Source organism: Thalia democratica, chromosome 4 (genome assembly GCF_965202585.1).
Source record: "Thalia democratica chromosome 4, ktThaDemo2.hap1.1, whole genome shotgun sequence".
Classification (NCBI taxonomy): Eukaryota; Metazoa; Chordata; class Thaliacea; order Salpida; family Salpidae; genus Thalia; species Thalia democratica.
Window position 1 is genome coordinate 19,893,359 of NC_139168.1, and position 22,341 is coordinate 19,915,699.

At 28.1% G+C, this 22,341-nt stretch overlaps 2 protein-coding genes across 4 annotated transcripts; both read right to left on the minus strand.

The window, feature by feature from the left end:
• On the minus strand, window positions 1-15,433 carry LOC145835291 (poly(A) polymerase beta-like). Of its 3 annotated transcripts, none has more exons than XM_082942862.1 (16): window positions 15,340-15,433; window positions 13,968-14,119; window positions 13,167-13,358; window positions 12,188-12,241; window positions 10,418-10,619; window positions 9,024-9,162; window positions 8,233-8,413; window positions 7,657-7,817; window positions 5,096-5,221; window positions 3,730-3,895; window positions 3,237-3,323; window positions 2,832-2,996; window positions 2,205-2,468; window positions 1,742-1,879; window positions 1,054-1,187; window positions 1-459 (listed from the first exon to the last, which is right to left on the minus strand). In XM_082942862.1, the coding sequence occupies exons 1-16, from the start codon at window positions 15,413-15,415 to the stop codon at window positions 429-431; spliced, it is 2,268 nt and encodes a 755-aa protein (XP_082798988.1). In that variant the 5' UTR covers window positions 15,416-15,433; the 3' UTR covers window positions 1-428. The 3 variants fall into 3 exon arrangements, with proteins under 3 accessions (XP_082798988.1, XP_082798986.1, XP_082798989.1); XM_082942860.1 differs by having other exon boundaries at window positions 1,054-1,193; XM_082942863.1 differs by having other exon boundaries at window positions 47-78; window positions 1,054-1,193.
• Window positions 15,434-16,322: 889 nt separating this feature from the next.
• Window positions 16,323-18,928, minus strand: LOC145833929 (mitochondrial intermediate peptidase-like). The gene has a single exon (XM_082941204.1). The coding sequence runs from the start codon at window positions 18,914-18,916 to the stop codon at window positions 16,799-16,801; it is 2,118 nt and encodes a 705-aa protein (XP_082797330.1). The 5' UTR covers window positions 18,917-18,928; the 3' UTR covers window positions 16,323-16,798.
• Window positions 18,929-22,341: the final 3,413 nt, after the last annotated feature.

A 22,341-nucleotide genomic window follows, 5' to 3' on the forward strand; every position in this document is an offset into this window, starting at 1 on the left:
AGTTTATTGCCTAAAACGAACGACGAAACATACACAAACTGAAATCCGGGCTGCGAGACGGTGTGAAATTATAAGGAGCTGAAAAATTAATAAAAACATTAAAGACAAAAAGCGCTCGTTTGATCGATCCGACAAAAAGCTATCTTAAACAAAAAAAGACACATTTTTACACTCGGTACTGAAGCGTTGCCTACTTTCAAAAAAAAAAAAAACTAAACGCTCCGGAGCGACTGGAAGTTTCGGCGCGAAAAAAATTGGCGCCAAATCGCCCATGCTCGTCACGCTTCGCTCGGTCTGCCCTCGAAAGAAGTGCGAGATTTGTAAAACTACTTACAACCCGCAATGTACATCTCTTTTTTATTTTCTTTTTATTTTTTCTTTGGTTTTTTGTTTTTTTTTTTCAATCGAAACGAATCAAAAAATTGGAATCAGCGTCTTCGCCTGCTGTGGTCATCGGACCTGTATGGAGTTGGTTGAAAAGTTCGCAGGTTAAATTTGAACTAAACAAGCAAATAAATTTAAAGATTCTTAAAATCTGCAGTTTGTACTTTTATACTATTTTAAACGCTAAATTTCTATATAAAAACTACAAAGAGCCTGCTGCTATAATTATTAAAAACTTTATATACAGATTTAATAAAGAGTATAAACGTTCTTTAGTGTCTTTTATCAAAATAAGAACCACTACAATAAGTACAAATACTGAAAGTGAAATTTACAAAATGACAAAGTAAAACGTTTTAAATGTTATATTAGTTACAAAAAACTTCAACATATTAGATAGAAGTATCAAGATATTAATTTTAACATTAAAGTAAAAGGTCATAAAACTTAAAGAGGAATCAAATAAACACTAAATTATTTAAATATTTTAAAAACATTTTTAGCGTGTTATGTTGATATCTAATTTAAAACTTATTCCTAGGATGTTTATTTAATTTCAAAAAAAAAAAAATATTAACAATCATTCTAAACTCTCAATAGTAACTCTAAACTGCTTGTAGATTACAAGCTAAATATAAATAAACTTATTTTAAACATAATACATCTCACCCTCTATTATTGTGATGGTGTCTTGAATTGTCGTAAGGTTGATACCTGCCCCCCTGGTGGTGGTTACCATGGTGATGTGACGTAGACGAACCGTTGTTGCCATGCATTTGGTTGCCATACCTCTGCTGAATGTTCTGTTGCTATGTTGATTATTTGTCAGTTAGCCGCCAGGGTTTGATTTCAAAAACAAATCGTTGAGAGTTTATTAATTAAGTTTGTCATATAAAAAATGTTAAAAAATATTTTTGGAGCAATTTTTAACGAGAAGATATAGTCTTTAAAAAAATTTTACAATTGTGAATTATTCAATATGTATTAAAAAAAATTTAAACAGCTTTTTAAGATCAAATTATTTTATATATGGCATTGAAACGATTTGCTTTTGAAATCACCCGTTACCAAGAATGACAAAATTTAATTAAACTAACAATCAATTTATCTCACCAATTGTGATGCTCTCAGTGTTTTCAGGTTATTCATTTTATTTTATTTAATATAATTATATATAATTTCAACATTTACGGTTGATAAACTACAGTAAAACTAAATCCAACTGTTTTTATAGGTCTAACCTTAACAAAAGTATACATCTTTTCAGTATTAGGAAAAATAAAATAAAATAACAAACATTTAACTCATGTAACTATTAATTTAAAATGAAATAAACCTAATTTAACTAATTTAAAACCTGGTGGTTGTTGATGTGGTTGATGAAGTTGAAGTGGTTGTACAAACTGTACTGGCTCACCGGAGGTTGGACCTGGTGGGGCTGGTACCTCAGGAAATTCTGGACCTGGTTGTTGAATCCCATCGGTGGGTAAAACCCCTGATTGAGAAAAACCTTACATGTATTGTTCCGTTAGTTAAATTTATACTTATTTATAAAATTTAAAACTTGTACTCACTTTAAATAAAAAAATAGTTGTTTTAGAAAAAAGAAGAATTAACATTGTGCTTGATTTAATTTTTATAGTATTAAGTGTTGAAAAGCATTTTATTTTTTTTTATATAACCAAACAAAGTAAATTATTTTGAAACTAAACGATTCAAATACAAGAACAAATACATTTGTGCTAATTGTTTTAGCAAGTAATAAACTAACATATTAAATGTTAAACAATAAAAAACTAATAGTAGTACAAAATACTAACATTGTTGTTGAAGTTGTGATAACTATTCTGCTGTTGTTGTTGTTGGTGTTGTTGGGGAGGTTTTATCAGGGGGGCCGATTTGAAACCTGCACCCTGGGAGTTGTAGTTGCTACTGACGACCGTCGGTATCATGGAGACCTCCTTCGGTTTTTGTTGTTGAGGGGACTTTATGGGGGATATTTTCAGCTGAGGTTTTTCCCCTCCGATGAGCTCGGTGGATTTTGATTGGCTGCTGGGAGGAGTTGAGGGTGAGACGATGGAATTCTGAAAATAAAAATATTTAAAATTGTCAAAAACATATTAATTAAGTTTATGAGGTAGAAATAAGACATACAATTAAAAAATGTATACAGATTAGTATGTTACTGAAAATTAGAAATGTTTTTTAGTATTTTATTTAAAGTGTATTTTGATAAAAACAGTTGAGGGTGAGACGATGGAATTCTGTAAACAAAAATAATTAAAACTAATTAAAATATTTTTTAATTAAGATTATAGGGTAAAAATAAGACACAAAATTAAAAACAAAGATAAATTAGTAAGTTACTGAAACCTAAAACTAATTTTGGGTATGTTATTAAAAATGCATTTTGATAAAAACAGTTTAACTGAGATAATAAAACAAACATTTTTGTAAGGATGGTATCTATTGTTCTCTGGTTTTTTAGGTTCCTCCTTCACAGGAGTCTCCTGTTTTATTTCGGGGGCTTTTTCTTGGGTTTGAGGGGACTCTTGCTTGACGACGGGTTTTTGGGGAGTTGTGTCGATTTTGTTGACCACATCCAACGAAATCTGTTTAAAAACAATTACTTAAATTATTAACAACATTAGGAAAAAATACCTCTTTTTCTTATTTTGTGGTGTCAAAAACAGTTATTCAGATGAAACAAACTTAAGAACTCTAACAAAATTGAAAAAGTATTATTTGTCTACATAATTTTTAAATAATCTTTTTTGTTAAACAACCAATTATTTTTGTTGGACACTTTTAAATAAATTCAACTCATTAGTAACTTGATACAACTATCAAACCTTTTTGTTGGACACTTTAATGTTTTTGGCGTCTTCTTCGGGCAAATGTTCCGCGATTCCAGTGTGACGACAATATTTGCATGCCAGCTGCAAATAATATATTTATTTAGTTAAATTAGTCGTCAATATTGTAAAAAACTTGTTGGGCAAAAATAAAAATTTTAGTAAGAGAAAACAGATTATATGGTAATAAATTTATGTTTTATGTAAAAATTGTAATATTGCAGCAATAGATTATTAAACTACCTGATAATATACAGGGATGTGTTACTTTATTTATCAGCCATCAATACTTATTTATTCACTATTGTAATTATTTCTTTAACGTGATAAAATCAGAGCTATTTGTGTACTTAATATTATTTTTAAACAACCTGATAAAATTCAGAATTTTGAATATCGTACTAATTCATAAATTTAATATTTTTCTGATAAAACACAGGATTCTTAATGTCATACTTATTAATAACCGTTTGTATTATTATTAATTTACCTGATAAAGTTCAGGGTTCTGAATATCGTACTGGGGGCAGTTGGTCGGATCCATCACGTGATCCTTGAACAACCTGATATCAGGAGTGAGGCAAACCTTTCTCCTCACCCCTTCCTGCTTCCTGAATTTCATGCCTATTATCCATTTCTTAACGTGCCACTCTTTACTGTTAAAATTGTATGAAAATATATTCAAATTCAACAGCTTTATTATTAAAATATTAAATTATAAACATTATTAATATTAATAATATATTACTTCTTAACTTGCCTTTACTTACTGTTAAGAAAATAAGTAAATACAATAAAATTATATAAAAAATTAATATCTTTACTATGTACATACTAGATAAATGAAAATAAATATTTTTTAGCATGCAGTTATTTACAATGAAACAAAATTTTGAAAAAATCTTATAAAGTGTATATTACTTACTAATAAAAAGAAAAACAACAAACTATTTTTTAGCATAAAAATACAAAAATTGCACAAATGTAGAATTTTATGTGATAATTTACAGTTGTACTTTTTAATTTTGCTAAATAAAAACAATCAAATCACTGTTTTAAATATTTTAAACACATGCCATATATTAATACTTATTTTCATTTTAAAGAAAAAATTATCAACTTATAACCAATATTAATATTTTGCAAAAATTGCTTTATAATTTCAACTCCCGAACTTAAAATATTTGCTTAAAAAACATTAAATCATTCATACATGATGTTTACATAAAAATTAACTCCTTTTTATTTCAATATCCACGCTGGCTTATGATAGTAAAGTAGTTTAAAACATTCTTTAAAAACAGTTTGCAGTTTTAGTAGTTACATAAATAACACTTGAAGCAAACGCAAAAACATGATGTTAGATAATTTCTACTTCAACATTGTTTATTACTTAATTATATGAAATCTTAGTTAATATATACTTTTAAACACACAAGGTAAATTTAATAAATTTATTAGAGTCTTGCAAGTAAGAAGCTCGTTATTAAAAATCTTGTAAAACTTTAAAATGTACAAATAAAGACTTTATAATACTTTTCGAGCTACTATTTAAGAAACCACAATACATTGAAAATCTTTTCTTGTTTGTATTTAAAAACTTTATTTTAAATTTAATTAATTAGCAAAAACAAAAAGTTTTATCATTTTTTTACCAAAACCAAAATAGGATGTTTAACTTTAGAAAAAAACCTAACATGTTACTATTTATGACAAAAACAAGAAGTTTAATTTCTTATTTAAACTTCTTTAAAGTTTACAAACTCGGTATCTTGGGAATGCGTTGTATAAGTTGAATTGTTGTGAAGACTAACATTACAAAATAGAAAAAATATATAAACAATAACTAAATTTACCCAGTTTCTTCAGAGTGAGTTGTAGATGTTGGATTGTTGTGCAGATTAACATGTGCCTCTTCTACAAAATCGTTCTGATCCAAGAACTTGATCAACTTTCTCACCTTCGATTCTACGTGGCCCGTCCTGTGTTAATGAAAAATAATGAAAACTTTTGTAAAAGTATTAAAATTATGTTAATAATTGTTGAAATTTATTATAATTTGTTGACAAAAGTTGCAAAAAATTTTAAGATATTGAAATTTGTTGTAGTACTTTTGAAAAGTTATGATGAAATTACTAAATTCGTTTGGTGAAATTGTTATTTTTACCATGGATAAAAAACTGTTCCAAGTAATTATTTTGTAATTTTAAAAAATCGTATGCAATAGATTAGTTCTAGGAGTTCAAACTCATTCAAACTCATTAACTTTTTTGACTATAACAAAAAATAAGATTCACTTTTTTAAAACTTGTTTGAAAACATATTACAAATTTTAACACATTACATAAATGTTACATAATACAAATTATTAGCAACTTATTTGTAAACAAAATCATTATTTTTACTACAGATACGTAAATAATGCGTACACATTACAAGTATGACTAAAAATTATTGTCAACTGACATAAATATGTAAAAGTATTGAACGTATATATTAGAGTTTCAAAGTGTAACTTCAATAACAATGTTTTTGTTGCATAAACAAACCATGGAACTAATGAGGCAATAAATGATTTCACATTTTACCACACAAATGCATAAAACATCAATTTTTAAAGACAACACAAGTCTGTTTACAATTTACACAAAACACAACATAACTGGAAAAATTTTTTTGAAACTAATAATTAACCTTTACTAAATAAATGGATAAATATTTTTTTTAAATTAAATCAACAAAAATTTATTAACTTTTTTTAAGTTAAGTAGATAAGTAAATACATATGAGTATTTCGTAAGTACCATAACAACAACTAAAGCATGTAGTTTTCACTAAACAGATATACACAAAGTAACATTAAACTAAGCTAGTGTTAATCTTTTTAAACTTAAATATTAAAACTATATGGTATTACAATTTAACTAATTTTGTTTAAAACTTGCTATAAAACATTTAAAAGTGATCAATATAAAAACCATATTTTTAAGAAATAAAAACGATCTAAAACAATAAATTCAAATAAAAATAAAAAGTCAATTGAAAGCAGGTAATAAAGTTTAATTAAAAAACAAACTGTTAGTGAACTTAGTACACTGAAAAACATGTGATTAGTTTATTGAGAATTTGCTTGTTACGATACTTTAGAACATTTTCTCTATAAGCACTACATAAACATGGTATGTTTCAAAGAAATAAAATAAAATTCCAACAACAAACTGTCAATTTTCTAACGTTTTAAAATGTTTGTAATTTAGTAAAACTTTCTTTAGAGAGAATTAAAAAACATATTTGTAGTTAAAAAAGAAATACAACTTCAAGTTAGTAAGGGCAAAGTTTAAATATTTCGAAAAAAGTAACTACATCGAACAAGTCTAAAAGTGCTATTTATAGATTTTCTTATTTGTTGATAAGTTCAACTTTAGATTATAAGTGAATATACTAGATAATTTGAAGTTTACAAAAAGTTACTAGTAAAATATTTAACAAGTGTTTACTAAAAACTTAACACTTTTTTAATGTTTTCAATACTAAATGTTCACTAAAAAAAAATAAAAAAATTCAATGAAACAATTTTAATCAGTAACTTTTTTGTGAGCACAAAATTATAATTAAAATAAGTAAGTCTTATTATATTATGAAGGCTTTGCACAAACATTGCGAAAAATTTAAGCACAAAGCTAGATTAGCTGTCTTATCAACAAAATGTATAACTTATTAAAGCTTAAGTTCTTAACACTTTATAAAATATAACTTAAGATCAAAAAAACAACAAAGTGTTTAATCTTAAAACTAAGAAACAAATAAAACTTATATTACTTTTTTAAACTACGTTTTATAAGCTAACAACTACGTTATTAACATTACAACACATATTTTGAACCGAAACAATTGATAGCTTTAAATATGTTACAATTTCTCTTAACTAGGTTGTGACTTTTTAAACTAATATTCAGATAAGTTGATAAAAATGCAGATAAACGTATTAAAAGTTGTTATTACGTTCACAGAACAAGTAAAAACATCTTTTATCAATAGCATTATACGACTTATGCTTAATTAGTATGTATAAGGGAAGTGTATTGGTAAATATACAGTATATAAAGAAAAAAATCACTTATAAAAATATTACCAACAGTGCTTTTAGTACTTAATAATAAAAATTATAATGCAAATGTATTTTTTTTATCTAAGTTTGTTAATTTGGTATCATTTATCTGGCTATTTGTTCTTAGCATAATTAGTCTCTAAATAGTCTACAGATAAAAACTACTTACAAAAAACTAGTACAGTGTACTTTTTTTGCAATAAAAACTACTACTTAGCAATTGTATATTATACAATGTGTACTCTACTGTACGGTAAATACAGCGTATAGTACTATCAGTAGATAAAAACTATAACAATGTCAACAAACCAGAACTCGAAATTTTCCTCATTGTTAGCTGATATGATGATGACAATGAAGTGCCTGTACTCGTTGAAGAAGTCGATCTTTTCAAAAAGCTTTCCCCAATCCGACTTCGTCCCCATCGTTTCGTAAATCTCCTTCGTTATTTCGTACGCTCTCTTGATTTCCTGCAATAGGGGGTTTTATATTGATGATTCATTTTTATTTACAACATTTTGAGCTTTGTTTAATACGGTAAATAAAGATTTTTTTCGAATTTTAAAAATTAGTAACAAGTAAAACTTGTATTAAACACTGGAATACAGTTTATTGTACTTGGTGAACTTTAATGATCTTAAAATCGAATAGCTTTAAACAAAACTTAAACAGGAATTTAATTTGGTGCCAAGAAATAATAGCATATATAAATAAAAACATATTTAAAAAACTGTATTTCTTTAGTTATTACAAAATAAAAATCATAGCATTATAGTTTCCATACGTACTTTATTTTAATTACTAAAAATAATTAAGAATTTCTATTTTTAGCCATTACAAAATAAAAATCTTAAATAATTTCCATAAAAAAACAATCTTACAAACCTTGCAAATGACTTGTCGTGAGGAGTGGGTGATGTTGTAGGTGGAGTTCTGCTGGGGGTAGGCGGGAGTGATGATGGGGAAGAGATCGTTCCGGTCCGAAAAGTTCTTCTTCGGATCCCAGATCTTGTGGCCCATGCCCTCGTCGTACACGTTCTTCAGCGTCACTGGTACCGGCCATTTCCTGATTATTTATTATTTTAAAGTAAACTAAAATGTAATAAGTATGTTATAACTTTGGCAGGTTCTAAGAATTTCCTATAAACAATAATTGCATTATTTGAAGAAAAAAATCTATTTATTCTTACAAATGGTCAAACTTTAATATTTACACCAGTTTTTACCAGCTTGTTAGGAACAAAATTACAAAAATTAATCAAAAAAAATCTATTTCATACAACTTTATTAAAATTGTAACTGAATTTGTATTTTTGTTATAACTTTTTTCTAAATGTTATTTATTCTTTATTGAGTTAGTTTTAATAGTTAAGTATCCTATCTCCAGAAAAAAATATTTGGATAGCAGAAATACTAATAACCATACTTTGCTTTAAAGTTGCTGTTATATACGATTAAAAAAACAAACAACCAATTAATCAAACATATATTTTCTAACATTGTTAATCAAACAAAACAACTAATACATATTTTACAATTATTTCTAAAAACTATCAAACAAACCAATTAATTACTTACTAAATAAAAATAATTAATCAAACATTTATTTTCTAACATTTTTATCAATCAAACAAACTAACTAATTAGTTATTTTTTCTAAAAACTATCAAACAAACCAAGTGCTCATGACCCAGAAGAAGCGGTGCATCAACGTGTTGCTGGAAGCGTTCGGGTAAAGCTGGCAGATCCTCACCACGAGCATGGCGCACTGCACACCTCCCAAGTATCCCATCATGTTGCTGTATATTCCCCTGTCTGTATGATAGTTGTTTATTTATATTTCTCTGTCTGAAATTAATTACACTATATTTCACTGTATAAATTTATTTGCCTATTTATGTTCCCTTTTATAAAGTTGATTATTTATTTATATTCCCCTGTCTAAAATTGATTGTTTTTTTTTATTCTCCTGTTTAAAATTAACTATTTATAATTTTTCATTGTCTAAAGTTATTAATTTATATTCCCCTGTCTGTTAAAATTATTTGTTATGTTCCTCTGTCTGAAATTAACTATTTATGATATTTTGTTATACTTATCATCTCCGTCTGTACTTAATCTTAAAATATTTCTATCAGAAGTTAACTATTTCTTATATCTTTTCTACACATATTAAATATAATTTTTGTTGAGTACATGCATTCAACAACTGTGAAAACCATTTCAATAGTCGAATAGATATTAACACGCATCTTTTGGCGTGCGACTAAAGCAAGTTAATGTATTAAAGATTTAAAACGAAACAAGCAAACCTTAATTCTGAGAAACTAGTAAACAGTAAAATGCGCAAATATTTGTTTTAGGCACACCGTTGATCTACAACTTGATTGTAAAAAAAGAATACAAACTGACAATATATTTTTAATAAATCAAAACAACCCTCAAGCCTAAAGCATTGTAAGAAGATAGAAAACAAGTAACAGTTATTTATTTATTAATAACAGTCAAATCATTTTAATTAAAATATAAAATCAAATTTTATATATTTATAAGCAATACTTATATTACTGAGTAATTCAAATTTATTTTGGGACTTTTTTAATGTAAGAGTATCAGTATTATTAAAAAACTTTAGCTATTTTATTTATTATGAAAGCCTGAAAAAAAGATAAAATTTCAAAACTTATACAGACCTTTAGCCCAAACATAATACATTATAACGGGTTCTTGTTATTATAAAACTTGGCACTGGTAACTAGTACAAATTAACTTTACAACACATTTACAGAAATAACATAATTTTGGCTCAAAATTTCTTAGTTCTCCTAGTATACTAAAGATATGTAGTACTCTAGAACCAAAAGAATACTTAAAAAATTACAATTCAATAGATCTCAAATACTAGTATGAAGTCCAAAATTTATTGCAAAGTAAATATAAACTACAAACTTTTAGCCCACAATTTGATGGTTTTCAATGTAGGCCTGAACTGCTTCTTGTTGGGTATCAGGTACGATATATTATCAAACATATAAAAACAAACATCTACATATAAAATATTAATACAAACTTTTAGCCCACAACTTGATGGCTCTCAACGTGGGTCTGAACTGCTTCTTGTTGGGAATGAGGTAGAGTATTTCCTCGGTGTTCCGCACTCCGTTCAGACTCCTCACGCACTTAAGATCGAGGTTCTTCAGGATCTTGTCGTTCCTGAGGTCGATGTTCTCGGGAACCCTGGAGTCCGCCACGCGCGCGAACAAGATGTCCAACTGTTGAGAAAAATAAAATATTGTACTTTAATGGCTTTTTGTTATAATAAAACTCGACTGGTAATTAAAACAAACAAACTTAAACAATTTACATATAAAACATTATATGCTTTTAGCTCACAATTTCCTGGTTTGAATATTAAATGTAATACTCAACAATACATATATATATAAAAGTATTTATTCAGATTTACCAAATAAGATGTCCAAGTGTGGAAATATTGTTTGATTGTAAACGTATACAAACTAGCTTTGCATAGATCTACAGGCTTTATTTAGATCAGCTTTCAACAATGTTTTCTCTTTTGGGGCTATTTTGGTTATCAGGGGGCAGCAAGTAAGGGGCAGAATATGTATTTATAAAAGGGAGTGATTATTTTTTAATATCTGCCAAGTGAGTGATTACGAAATTAAGTTAGGAAACCCTAATTTAGAGATATTGTTGGAATTTAAACGTGTACAAATTAGTTTTATAATTTATTTAAGTACAAAAGTTTTAAAGTGCAGAACATAGAGTATGCATAAAAATATGTTTATTAAAGCTTGCATATATAAGAAAAAATAAATTGATTATTAACAAAAACATATAAAAATATAAGATCTATCCCAAGTTTAACAAATAAAATCTCCATGTGTTAAACTAATGTTATATTACAACCATATACGCACACAAACCATATTTAAAGGTAGAGGATGTACTTGGAGTTACATGTTCGAGTGTTAAAATAAGCAGTATAAAACATATGTAAATGTATTTAATTGTGTTTAACTAACAAAACAACCGATTTTGAATATAATATAAAAAAAACATATTCTATTTACACAAAAGTTTGTTACACACTTTAAACGATTTTAAACCGCAAAAGTGACTTTTGAACTGTATTAAGGAAAACAAAAGTCACATTTATAGAAAAGTTGAAGGATTTCCTAGTTTGAATTATCAATTTAGTACATGATTATTAGACTTTAAAATTAACTTTTTTATTTACTTAAAAGGCAATTACAAACAAAATTCTATATAGCAAAAACTAAAAATTAAAACTTTTTTTTTCAGTTATATAATTTTTATCAATCAATCAATTTAATTGAGTGTAATATATGAGGAAAACTACATGAATTCAAAAAGTACTTGTTTATAGAAAATTACAGTTAATTTTAATGGAACGAAGTCAATAAACTTCTCAAGTTAAAATAAAACTTACAAGAAATTCACGTTTGCTTGGAATTTAATGAAGTATAAAAATCTTGTTTCAAAACAAAAACAATTTCTCATTACAAAATACCATGCCGTTTCGTGACATATTGTTTTTATTTACTTAATTAATTATTTGCGTTCTTGTAACTAAGTTGCCAGAAACTTTTTATGTTTTACAAGAATTTTACAAATTACAATTGATCTTTTTTCATGTATTGATTTAAACTACTTTAGTTGTATATTTTATTTTTTTTAGTTTTAAAAAGTGATAAAAAATAAATAGTAATTACATAAAAATATTTGTCTTATTCATTTTTAAATGTCTTTAAAAGGTTTGAAATATGCTATTGTGAAAAATAACTAAAACTCTTACCTCTATGTTGTCGAAGACGGTCTTGATGATTGGTACATATGCTTCACTTACAAGCTGAAAAAATAATTTTATTTTATTTGTTATTTACTAAAACCCTAAATCACATAAAGAAACATGAATGAAATTAAATCACAATTTATTGTGTGTTTGGAAAAAAAATCAAGTATATACATAACTATGTTTGCTTAAATGACAATTTAAAGTTTAAACCTGGACATTAGCTTAAAATTTAAACTTTTTTGTTTTACACTTTTATAAGTAAGTGCTACATTTATTTGAATAATAAAAGCTATTAGAATCCAGTCCTAGTATATAAGCTAAAGTTTCTAACAAGGTTTAAATTGAACTTTAGTAAGTTATTTACACGCAGTTGATGTGTTTAATAACATTTAATTTAAAAACAAATAAAAAACTACATTAAAATATTCATGAACCCTAACCAATATTTGCTTGTATGCAATAAAATAAAAACTAAAATACAGTTGGCAATTTTTTGTTTAAACTCTATCTTTGAAAACCTTTACAGTAGAAAAAATAGTTGGTTTCAAGTGAAAAAAAATAATTTTCTGCTGATTTACAAATAATAACTATTACATAAAAAATGACCATGTTTGAACAAAATAGACAAAATACTAAATTATTATAATAATTTCAGTGTAAATGTTTAATTAAAAAGTATACATCCACAACTCGCTGTATATTAGCAAAAACTAGTTATAGGCTTTTTTCGACAACAATAACATACTTTTAGAATATTTCGACACTAATTTTTAAAACTGCACTTACAAAAATATCTACCAACCATGTATATATCAAAGTAATGTATACAACAATTATTTTTAAAATAACCAACTAACCATTAACGTCTACTTTGAAACACCAACAAAACAACTAAAATCCAATTCAGCTCAATTAAATTAAATTTTTATTCAACTGTATAATAGTAATATATATATAGAAAATAAAAACATCAACCAACCACGCACGACGAGGTCTCGGGCCTCTCCTGCAGCATTTGCACGAACGTGGTGTTGAAGTGGTCGCGGTCCACGTGCCTGGGCACCACTATGAGCGTGTCGATGTCCGCGTTGGTGCCACTCACCCCCAGCCGGAACGACCCGAACGTGCACAGCTTGCCCCCCACGTGCTCTATCTCCTCCTCCGGCAAGTTCTGTTTTGTTTGTAATAAATTGTTTAAGATTTATTTTATTTTAAATAAGCTTAAAATATTATGGTTTAACTGGTTGTTAATTGCAAATATATACTAATTACATTATATACAGTATTTAACAAGTTAATTTAAATTTAAAACTATTCGAGCTACAAAATTGTTTAAAGTTTTAAATATTCCTAACCTGTGATGAAGACTAATCTTTAATTATCATAAAATAAAAGAGTAAGTGCAATTAAGTCAAATATATTAAAATTGTAGGACTATTTAAAACATCTCTTATTACAGTGTAATTTTATCTACATTCGCTCTTATTAAATACTAAAATTAAATTGTTAATGAGTAGAATATTATAATTCTAATAAACTTACTGTTAATGACAAGCACTTATTCTTGATAAACAACTTAATTCAAATAGTGAAAAAGGGAAACAAACTTTTTCTATTGACATTTATTACTAAAATTGTAGAAATATTTAACACGTCTAATATTACAGAGTAATTTTTATTTAAATTCGTTCTTATTACATACTTGTAATTGTTAATGAATAAGTGAACAACAACTGATTTTTCATAAACAACTTTATTCAAATATGATACAAAATCAAACTTTTTCAATCGACACGGTCTTGACAAACTCCTTCACCATGCCGTTCAGTTTCTTCAGCACAGCGATCCTGGTGTTCGTTGCTCGCTCGTCCTCGAACGCGGATGTCGACTGGATGAACTTGCACAGCTCCTCCGTCTGCTTCAAATCGAACTCTGCGATTGTTTGATTGTTTAAAATTGCTACTTAAGTGTAGGTAAGCATTTACATCAGCACTTTAATATTTTTGTATTGCATAAAGACTAGTACAGTTTGATTTAAGGGAGATTAATTTTTGTGGCTTTGATTTGAATATTAATTCAATTTCAAATTGAACTCTGCGAATATTTTGTAATTGTTTATACGAAATACCATTTGTTGCGGAACAGGATGAGTTATCGCAATTATATAGCCATGTTTATACAAATTTTTTTTAAAATCAAGTGCATTCACAATATCTAGGCTTACAAAAACTACTGTAGTAAAAAAACTTGAAGTTTTAATGCTTATAATTGCTAAGGTAATTAATAACTTGAAATTATTTACACAACCTCAATTAAGATTTTATAGGATTGTTGTCATTTACTGCTTACTCTTTAAAAATGGATAAAAATTAATGTGTATGAAATACAAACAGTATCTAAAACCTTAAAAGTAAATACACTTTGCTGTACTAATTTATCTTTTTTTCATAAAACTTTCATTGAATTAGTTTTTTAACATTAAATTTATTACACTTGTTTAATATTCAATTAAAGTTTAATAAGCAATAAACAGCTTATTCCTTGTAAGCCATACATATGAACAAGATATCAAAGTTACAGGTTTAAATTTATTTTTGTTACATTTTTACGTTTTATTTCAAAAAATTACTTTTGATTTTGTTATATTTAAACATTTTCTAACATTGCAATTGGACTTGCAAAATAAAAACTCAGTAGATATGATAAAATAAATAAAAACGTAATGTTATTTGTAACAACATTTTAATGTTTATTTTAAATAACTGTTTTCAAATACAAACCAAAAGCATTATTTAGAATAATATTAATAAAACGAACACATAGCTTTCATTTTAAAAATATTTAAGTATCTACTTAAGTTTTATTAAGTTTAAGTATAACTATTTTTTCTAACAGACTAATTATTTCACCTCTTCTAATTAAATTTACAATAATATTAATTATTAATTCAAATCCTTAGAGTCTCACAGAAACAGAAGAATAATTTTAGTATCATTAAGAAAGTATTTATTGCTTTAAGATATCTATATAAAAAAACTATTTGATATTGTTACAATTAAAAAAAACCTTTAGGCTTTTAACATAAAAAATTGCTAAAGCATAACATTAAAAAGTAACTTAATATAAAACAATTTATTAAATAACAAACAAACCATTTGGTTCAGCATATGAAATAGGTTCTGTGATTCCTTTATCGTAAACGTCGCTAACTTCTGGGTTGCTACTCATTATGTAAATTATTTTATGTTATCTGTTTTAAAAAATTAAAAAAAAATAAATAGAGCTTTGCATAAAAAAACAATTTAACTTACTTATAAATTAAAAAATATTAATACTCTAGTTATTTAATTTATTAACTAATAGAGTAAAAACTTGACTAAGTCATTTTTACCTAATCAGTTCTTTCTATTAAACTAATCAAATAAACTAAAAAACTTTTTTCGTGTTTTGTAAAAAAATTAAAGAGAGTAGTTTCAAAATTTAGTTTTAGTTTAAACTAAGTTTATAAAACAATATTTCAAATACTTAAAAAATATACTTAAAACTTAAACAACCATGAAAACAATTCCTAGCTTTGTAGTAAGTCATATAACCAACTAATTCCTATATTATTTAGTTGAAAAATTATAAGTACTTTTCTTCAGTTAGTTTTATTGTGATAATAATCAACACACTATTTGCAAACTTTATTAAGCTTTCAAATAATTCACTAAAAAATTACTTAGCAAAAAACATATAATTTAATAGAAAAACAAATGTATTAAAAAAACTTAAAACATAGCACAAATAGTAAGCTAAAAAATTTAAATACTTTAATCAATGTAACTTAAAAATACTTAACTTATAAATTTTTAAAACCATAAAGTAGTGATAATTAAATCTAATTTTACAACCTTTAAAACATTTTGGAAAAAAAAAGTAAAACGAACTTTTATGATGTATGAGTAAGACTAACATGCCAAAAATAATATTAACACAAAAACATTTTAGATATAGTTTAAACAAGTTCAAAATAATAAAGTTCAAGTTTTGCTGCAATTTATTGAAAGTATCTAAATGTTACAATAGTAAACATTTTCAAAATCAATTTAGTGTAAATAAAAGTTTACTAACACCATTGCAAAATAGCTTGAAATATATAAACTAAAATTTAATAAACGAATCTTAATAAGAGCACATATAAATGATGAATTGTTTAAAAACTTCAGTATAAAAACAAAAGTAGTTTTTTTTTACCATCTAAAAACTAGGTTATTACTATTTTAAATTGTAGTTATATTCAAACTACTCAAAATGAACAAGACGAACAGTATTAAGTGTTTAAGAGCAGCAATAAGAACATTTAACTGAACCATTCAAGTATCATTTATTTCAAGTAACTATTCAAAACTATGGATAATTCATAATATTTTGTAGACAAGTTCATCCCTAATGGATATTTATAAAAATATTATGATTATTTAAATTATTTGTCAAACTAATTAAAATATTCTACAGATGCTTTAGAGTTTGTAAAATTCATAATGTTAGGCCAACAATAAAGCAAAAAATATCTGTCTACAAAAACTTCAAATAGCCTATATTACTAATTTTTATATAATTTATTTTAATTCAATCACTGCAGATATCCTCAACAAGGGTGTCCACCAGCTTACCAACATCAAGCCTTTCTCCAAACATGTTCTCGTACATCTTCCTGGCGTTCCTACCCCCTCCCTGGCTCAGCATCTCCCTCCTGTACCTCTCTCCCTGCTTCCTACAAAAGGGGTTTTCCCTGAAACACTCCACCCACAAACGGCTGGCAATGGCCCTGGAAACCAGGTAGGCGTGGTACTTGGCCCCGTAGGCGGCAAAGTGGTTGAAGCGGTGCTGGTAGGATCCGTGGTGGACCGCGGGAACGCAGCTGTGGTCTTCTTCTATTTTAGCAAGTATCTCTGAGGTTGTTTTGCTGCCGTCAAAGTCACCGTGGAAGGCCTGGTCCATCAGGGAGTACTTGACCTGCACCTGAGCATCCAAGGCCTGCCCGTGCTTGTCAAAGTTTGCCATGTAGTCCAGCAACTTCTGGCTGATTGGTGTGCCTGTTTTGTAGTGACGGGCGAAAGTCTTTAAAACCCTGGGGTCTCTGGCAAAGTACTCCATGAGGATGGCAGGCACCTCAGCAAAGTCAGTGGCACACCTGGTACCAGTGACGTGCTGGTAAGTGGTTCTGGCCAGCATTGAGTGCATGGCATGGCCCATCTCATGAAACAAGTTGCTCAGTGAGTTAGGGGTCAGCAGGGTTGGCTTCAGCATTGATGGGGGACTCAGATTGAGGCATACAGCCACTTTTGGAAGCTGGTACGTCCCGTCCCTCAGCCTCCTGCCGCCTTGTATTGTGAACTGGCAGTCCTGATTGGGTTTGCCATTTCTGTCATACAGATCGCAGTAGATGTAGCCAATCACATCAGTGTCTTCATCCACAACAGCCAGCTTCACCACATCCTCACTCCACAGTTCACCCTTGCTCGCCTTCTGAGGCTGAAACTCCACCCCATATAGCGACTTGAACAGATTGCTCAGCCCCTGCATGCAGTGGCCCAGTGAAAAGTAGCTGGAAATGTGGCTGTTGTCCGTTGCAGAGGTGGCTGCTCTGAGCTTAGCGCTGTACATTGGCACGTCCCAAGCTTCAAGCTTGTTGGATTTGCTCCTTCTCCTGTGGAAGTCTTCCACTTTCAGATCTTCCAGCTGCTTGCACTCTTGCTCAGCAACCGGCTTCAGCTTTGAAGACAGAGTGAGTAAAAAGTTCATTACAGTCTTTGGATTGTCTACTGTTTGAAGCAACAAATTCCTTTCACTCCAGCTTTTGTAGCCAAGAAGCTTTGCAATCTTGTACCTTGTACTCAATATGCCTGACAAAAGCTGCTCGTTTTGGGGGTTGTCGTGGTGGAACACTTTGTAGGCAAACTCCCTGACTTCCTCGTTTGGGTTGCTGTAAAGAGGCGAGGTGACCAGCATCGTCTCATCTTCATAGTACTGGAAGTTGTGGCGCATTGATTCAGGCACCATGCTGCTTGGAATTAGCACTGGCTGGTTGCAGGTGTGCTGGAAATTTCCCAGCAGCTGAAGCAGCTTTTCATGATACCCGACCGCCTTCTCTCTTTTTGCACTCTCCAAATGAACTCCTGCAATCTTGAAATCAGCAAGCAAAAGTTCAGCAACAATCCTGGACTCTTCATCCAGCTTGCCCGAGGGTTCATCAACTGCTTTTTGCAGCTGCTTGAAAAGCTTTACGTTTGTGTTCAGCTGCTCCACCATGGTGGCAATGCTCAAGTGGGCCTCACCTGCTGCGTTTTGATACTTCTCTTCTGGGTGGCAAGTCCTTATAAAGTCTGCCAGGTCCGCCACCCTGCACAGGACATCTGACAGCTCGTCCACGAGCTTGATGGTCTCCACTCCAGGCTCCACCTTCTCAATGTCTTCCAGCAGCTCCTGGGCTTTTTTCAGAGCTTCCTTCTTGACAGTGTTGAAGCCGCCGGGGCTGGTCAGCTGGGGAACTTGGAAGAGGCCTGCGTTGTCGTTTGTGACAAAATCAGTGAACCTCTTGAGTGGGGAAACGGACACAGAAGCGGGGAGAGTGTTGAAGGAGGTCTTCACGAGCTCGTGGTTGAGCCGCCACTGCTGGTAGGTGGATCCTGCCAAGAACCTGCCACGCTTTGATAGGTGCTGCAGCAGCCTGCTTCCATTTTGCATTGTTTAAATTCAAAAGCTGTTTGTTTTATTTATATTAAAAAGTTTGTGGAATTAAGTACCATGACAAATTTAATATAATAAGATAATGTGAAAAATAAGTCAATTAGTTGAAAACTATTAAAATTGTAATTAATTTATATAAATATTTTAAATAATAAATAATTTATTATTTTTGAGAAAAACAACTGCTAAGTTTCACCGCAGAGCGAATTTCCTAATTGTAGATCTAGTAAAATAACAATGGTAAAAATGACATATAATTAAAAATTGGTTTGAATTAAGTTTTTTTTTTTAAACTATTAAAAAAATTAATAAATAAAATAATATTAAGTTAAGAATTATGTTGATGCTAAACAACCTTTAAATTAAAAACTATTAAATTATAGTCCATAAAAAATACAATTATCCATGGTATACAGTGGGGTATTGATACCTAATGGGATTAAAAAACAAAACTTTACAGAGTTAGAAACTATAGAGTTGTAAATTAATATTATTAAGCACATTTTTTTAAGTTAAAGGTTGTTTAGCATCAATATTATTCTTTTTTTTTTTGTTAAAAATCTTAATTCAAACCAATTTAATTTTACCATTATTATTTTACTAGATCTACAATTTGAAAATCCGCTCTGAGGTGAAACTTAGTAATTGTTTTTTCTCAAATATAATAAAATATTAATTATCAATCGCCCTTGTGGATAGATTACTGTGTATTATTTATTTGTTTTGAACTTAATAGTTAAATATTTTAAATAACCTATGACTATTCTTAAATTAAAAATTTATACAACTATGAAGTATGAGGTGAGTATTTAATATAAGTACAAGTAAATATCAAAATTCAAAACATATGAAATTTTACAATAAAAAGTAAGATGAATTAATACTTTTTATTAGAAAGTACATTCTACAGGGTTGCCACTTGTTTTTTCATAAAATTTTCTAGGTTTTCAACATTTCTTCCAGGTTTTTAAAAGTAAACCTTTTTGGGTCTATTTTTAGTTAAAAGTTAAGTCTAAGCTAAGAAACTGTGTTAAATAGTATAAAAACATTGAAAAGATAGTGTAAAGCTACTTTAAATAGTTTATCAATAAAAAAATTTTAGATGATGACAAACTTTTTTATTTATATGATAGATTTTTTGAGTCAAATTTGAGTTACTACTGAACATGTTGTAAAAAAAATTGTAAAAATTCCAGGTTTTTTTAGTGACTTTGTTCAAAATTCCAAGTTTTTCCAGGTTTTTTTCAAAATTTCTTAAGTTCCAGGTTTTTCAAGGTTTTTCCAGGTCTCCAGGTAAAGTGGCAACCACGATTCTGTTTAGAATGATTGAAGATGTAAACTTATAAGATTGAACTTTTTTGTAAAATTTAATAATTTTCACCTTAGTTATTGAGTACTGTTAACATAAATTCAAAACACCAAGCATCATAAGACCCAAAGGTTAAAACCCATGAGCTCTATACTAAAGGATTTTCTTTTTAGCTATAAAAGAAATGATTTCTTTGAAAAAAAAAACTTCACTAAAGCTTTAGCCTAAAAATAAAAAAGACTCTTTATATTTTTGAAGAATATATACTTTTAATTTAATAATTTACCTTTATTTTAAGGGTTATTTTAATCAGGATAGTCACTCACCCAGGAAATAAAACTAGCATTAGGTTATTAAAAAAATTAAAGAAATATTTGTGCATCTTTTGTGCAAGTTATGTATACATTAAGCTTTTTAGATTTTTTAATCTATAAGTATAAACAAATATTATATCTAAATATTCATCAAATAGTATATTTGTTTATTTGTATGAGTAAAATGGCAATATTAAGTACTGAGTTTGTTTAAACATTTTGAAATAAAATGAATGGTAACAAGCAAATATTAAAATTTTTTTAAGAAACATTAAAATTTAAACAAACTTACAGAAAAATACTCAATTTTTATTATGATTATCTACAACAAACTTGTAACAACAGCTCAAACTTCTTTCAATCTAAACTGTTTACTGGTGTACTATTTATATATTTTAAATAAATGAACTATTTTGGCTCAAAACCTGATTAGAATCAAAAACAAAGATATGAGGTCCTAAAAACAAATATTAGTATCAGTCTTTAAATAAAACTTTTTACTAAAATAGAGAAAGCCACAGGGTTGAAAATAATACCTTGTAATTCAAATCATAACAAAAGTTTAGAGTATTTAAAATATACTATTCAAGTAAATTTAAAATAACAAGTATTAAAAACTTAATGACAAAATATTATTAGGTTGAAACAAAAAACAACCTAAGTTTTACAAAATTCATACTAGCTGGAGTTTCAAAAAAAAAACCAAAGCCAGATTAAATTCTTAAGTAACTTTTTAAAAGTTCAAACTAAACTGAGTTTTTCAAAAAGTTCCTAACTAGTCTATATTAACCTGATGGAGTGGCAATCCTGTTTAATAGAATATTTTAACTTTTTTAATTCATTTTAGTTGTCAGAATGACAGTAGCTACTTTTGAAAAAAAAATTGTCCTAACTAGGTTAGTATAATCTATAAGTACACTTAGCTTGACAATTTCAATTAAAATACCTTGAAGCTATGAAAAACATATTAAGATAATTAAGGGCATAGGGGGGTAACACCTTTTTTTGAAACTTGATCTAATTTTACAGAGTTTTTAGTAAGCTACAAGATGCTTTTTACAGATTTTAAAACTTCACAATAATTTTTGAGATATAGCCGGTCAGAGTCGGAGGCAACAGTAGGATCCTTATGGCAGGCGCAAACTAAAATGGCAAATAACTAGAAATCACTAAAAATATATATTCTCCTACGTTTTTTGAGGTAGTTATCTTAAAAAAATGTAGAAGATAGATTTTTAGTGAAATAGCCTATTTTTGCCGTTTTAGCTTGCTCCTCCCATAAGGATCCTATTGCTGCCTCCGACTTTGACCAGCTATATCTCAAAAGTTATTTTGAATTTTTTAAATCTGTAAAAAGCATTTTGTAGCTTAGTAAAAACTATATAAAATAAGATCTTATTTTAAAAAAAAGGTGTTTTTTCCCCCTATGCCCTTAAATTTTTTCTTTATTATTGTAAACTTTACTACAATTTAAACATTTTAGAGTAAAAGATAACCTAATTCAGCATAAATTCATTGTTAAGCCATAAAAACTAACACCTTATATCATATTTTCTAAATATTAATTAGAAGGCTTAAACAACATTGATTTAAAAGAAATTAGAATCAAAAAATCATAAAAAGAGTTATTTAATCAAATTAAATATTGACTTTTAAAACTAAAAGTACATTTATCAATTATCTATGTTTCACAAAATATTTCTATTAAGAAATCAAAAACATTAACTTACCTTAACACCTTCTTCAAAAAAGATTTAGTACCTATAACTTTTACTTTAAAATTTATGTTATCATCATGT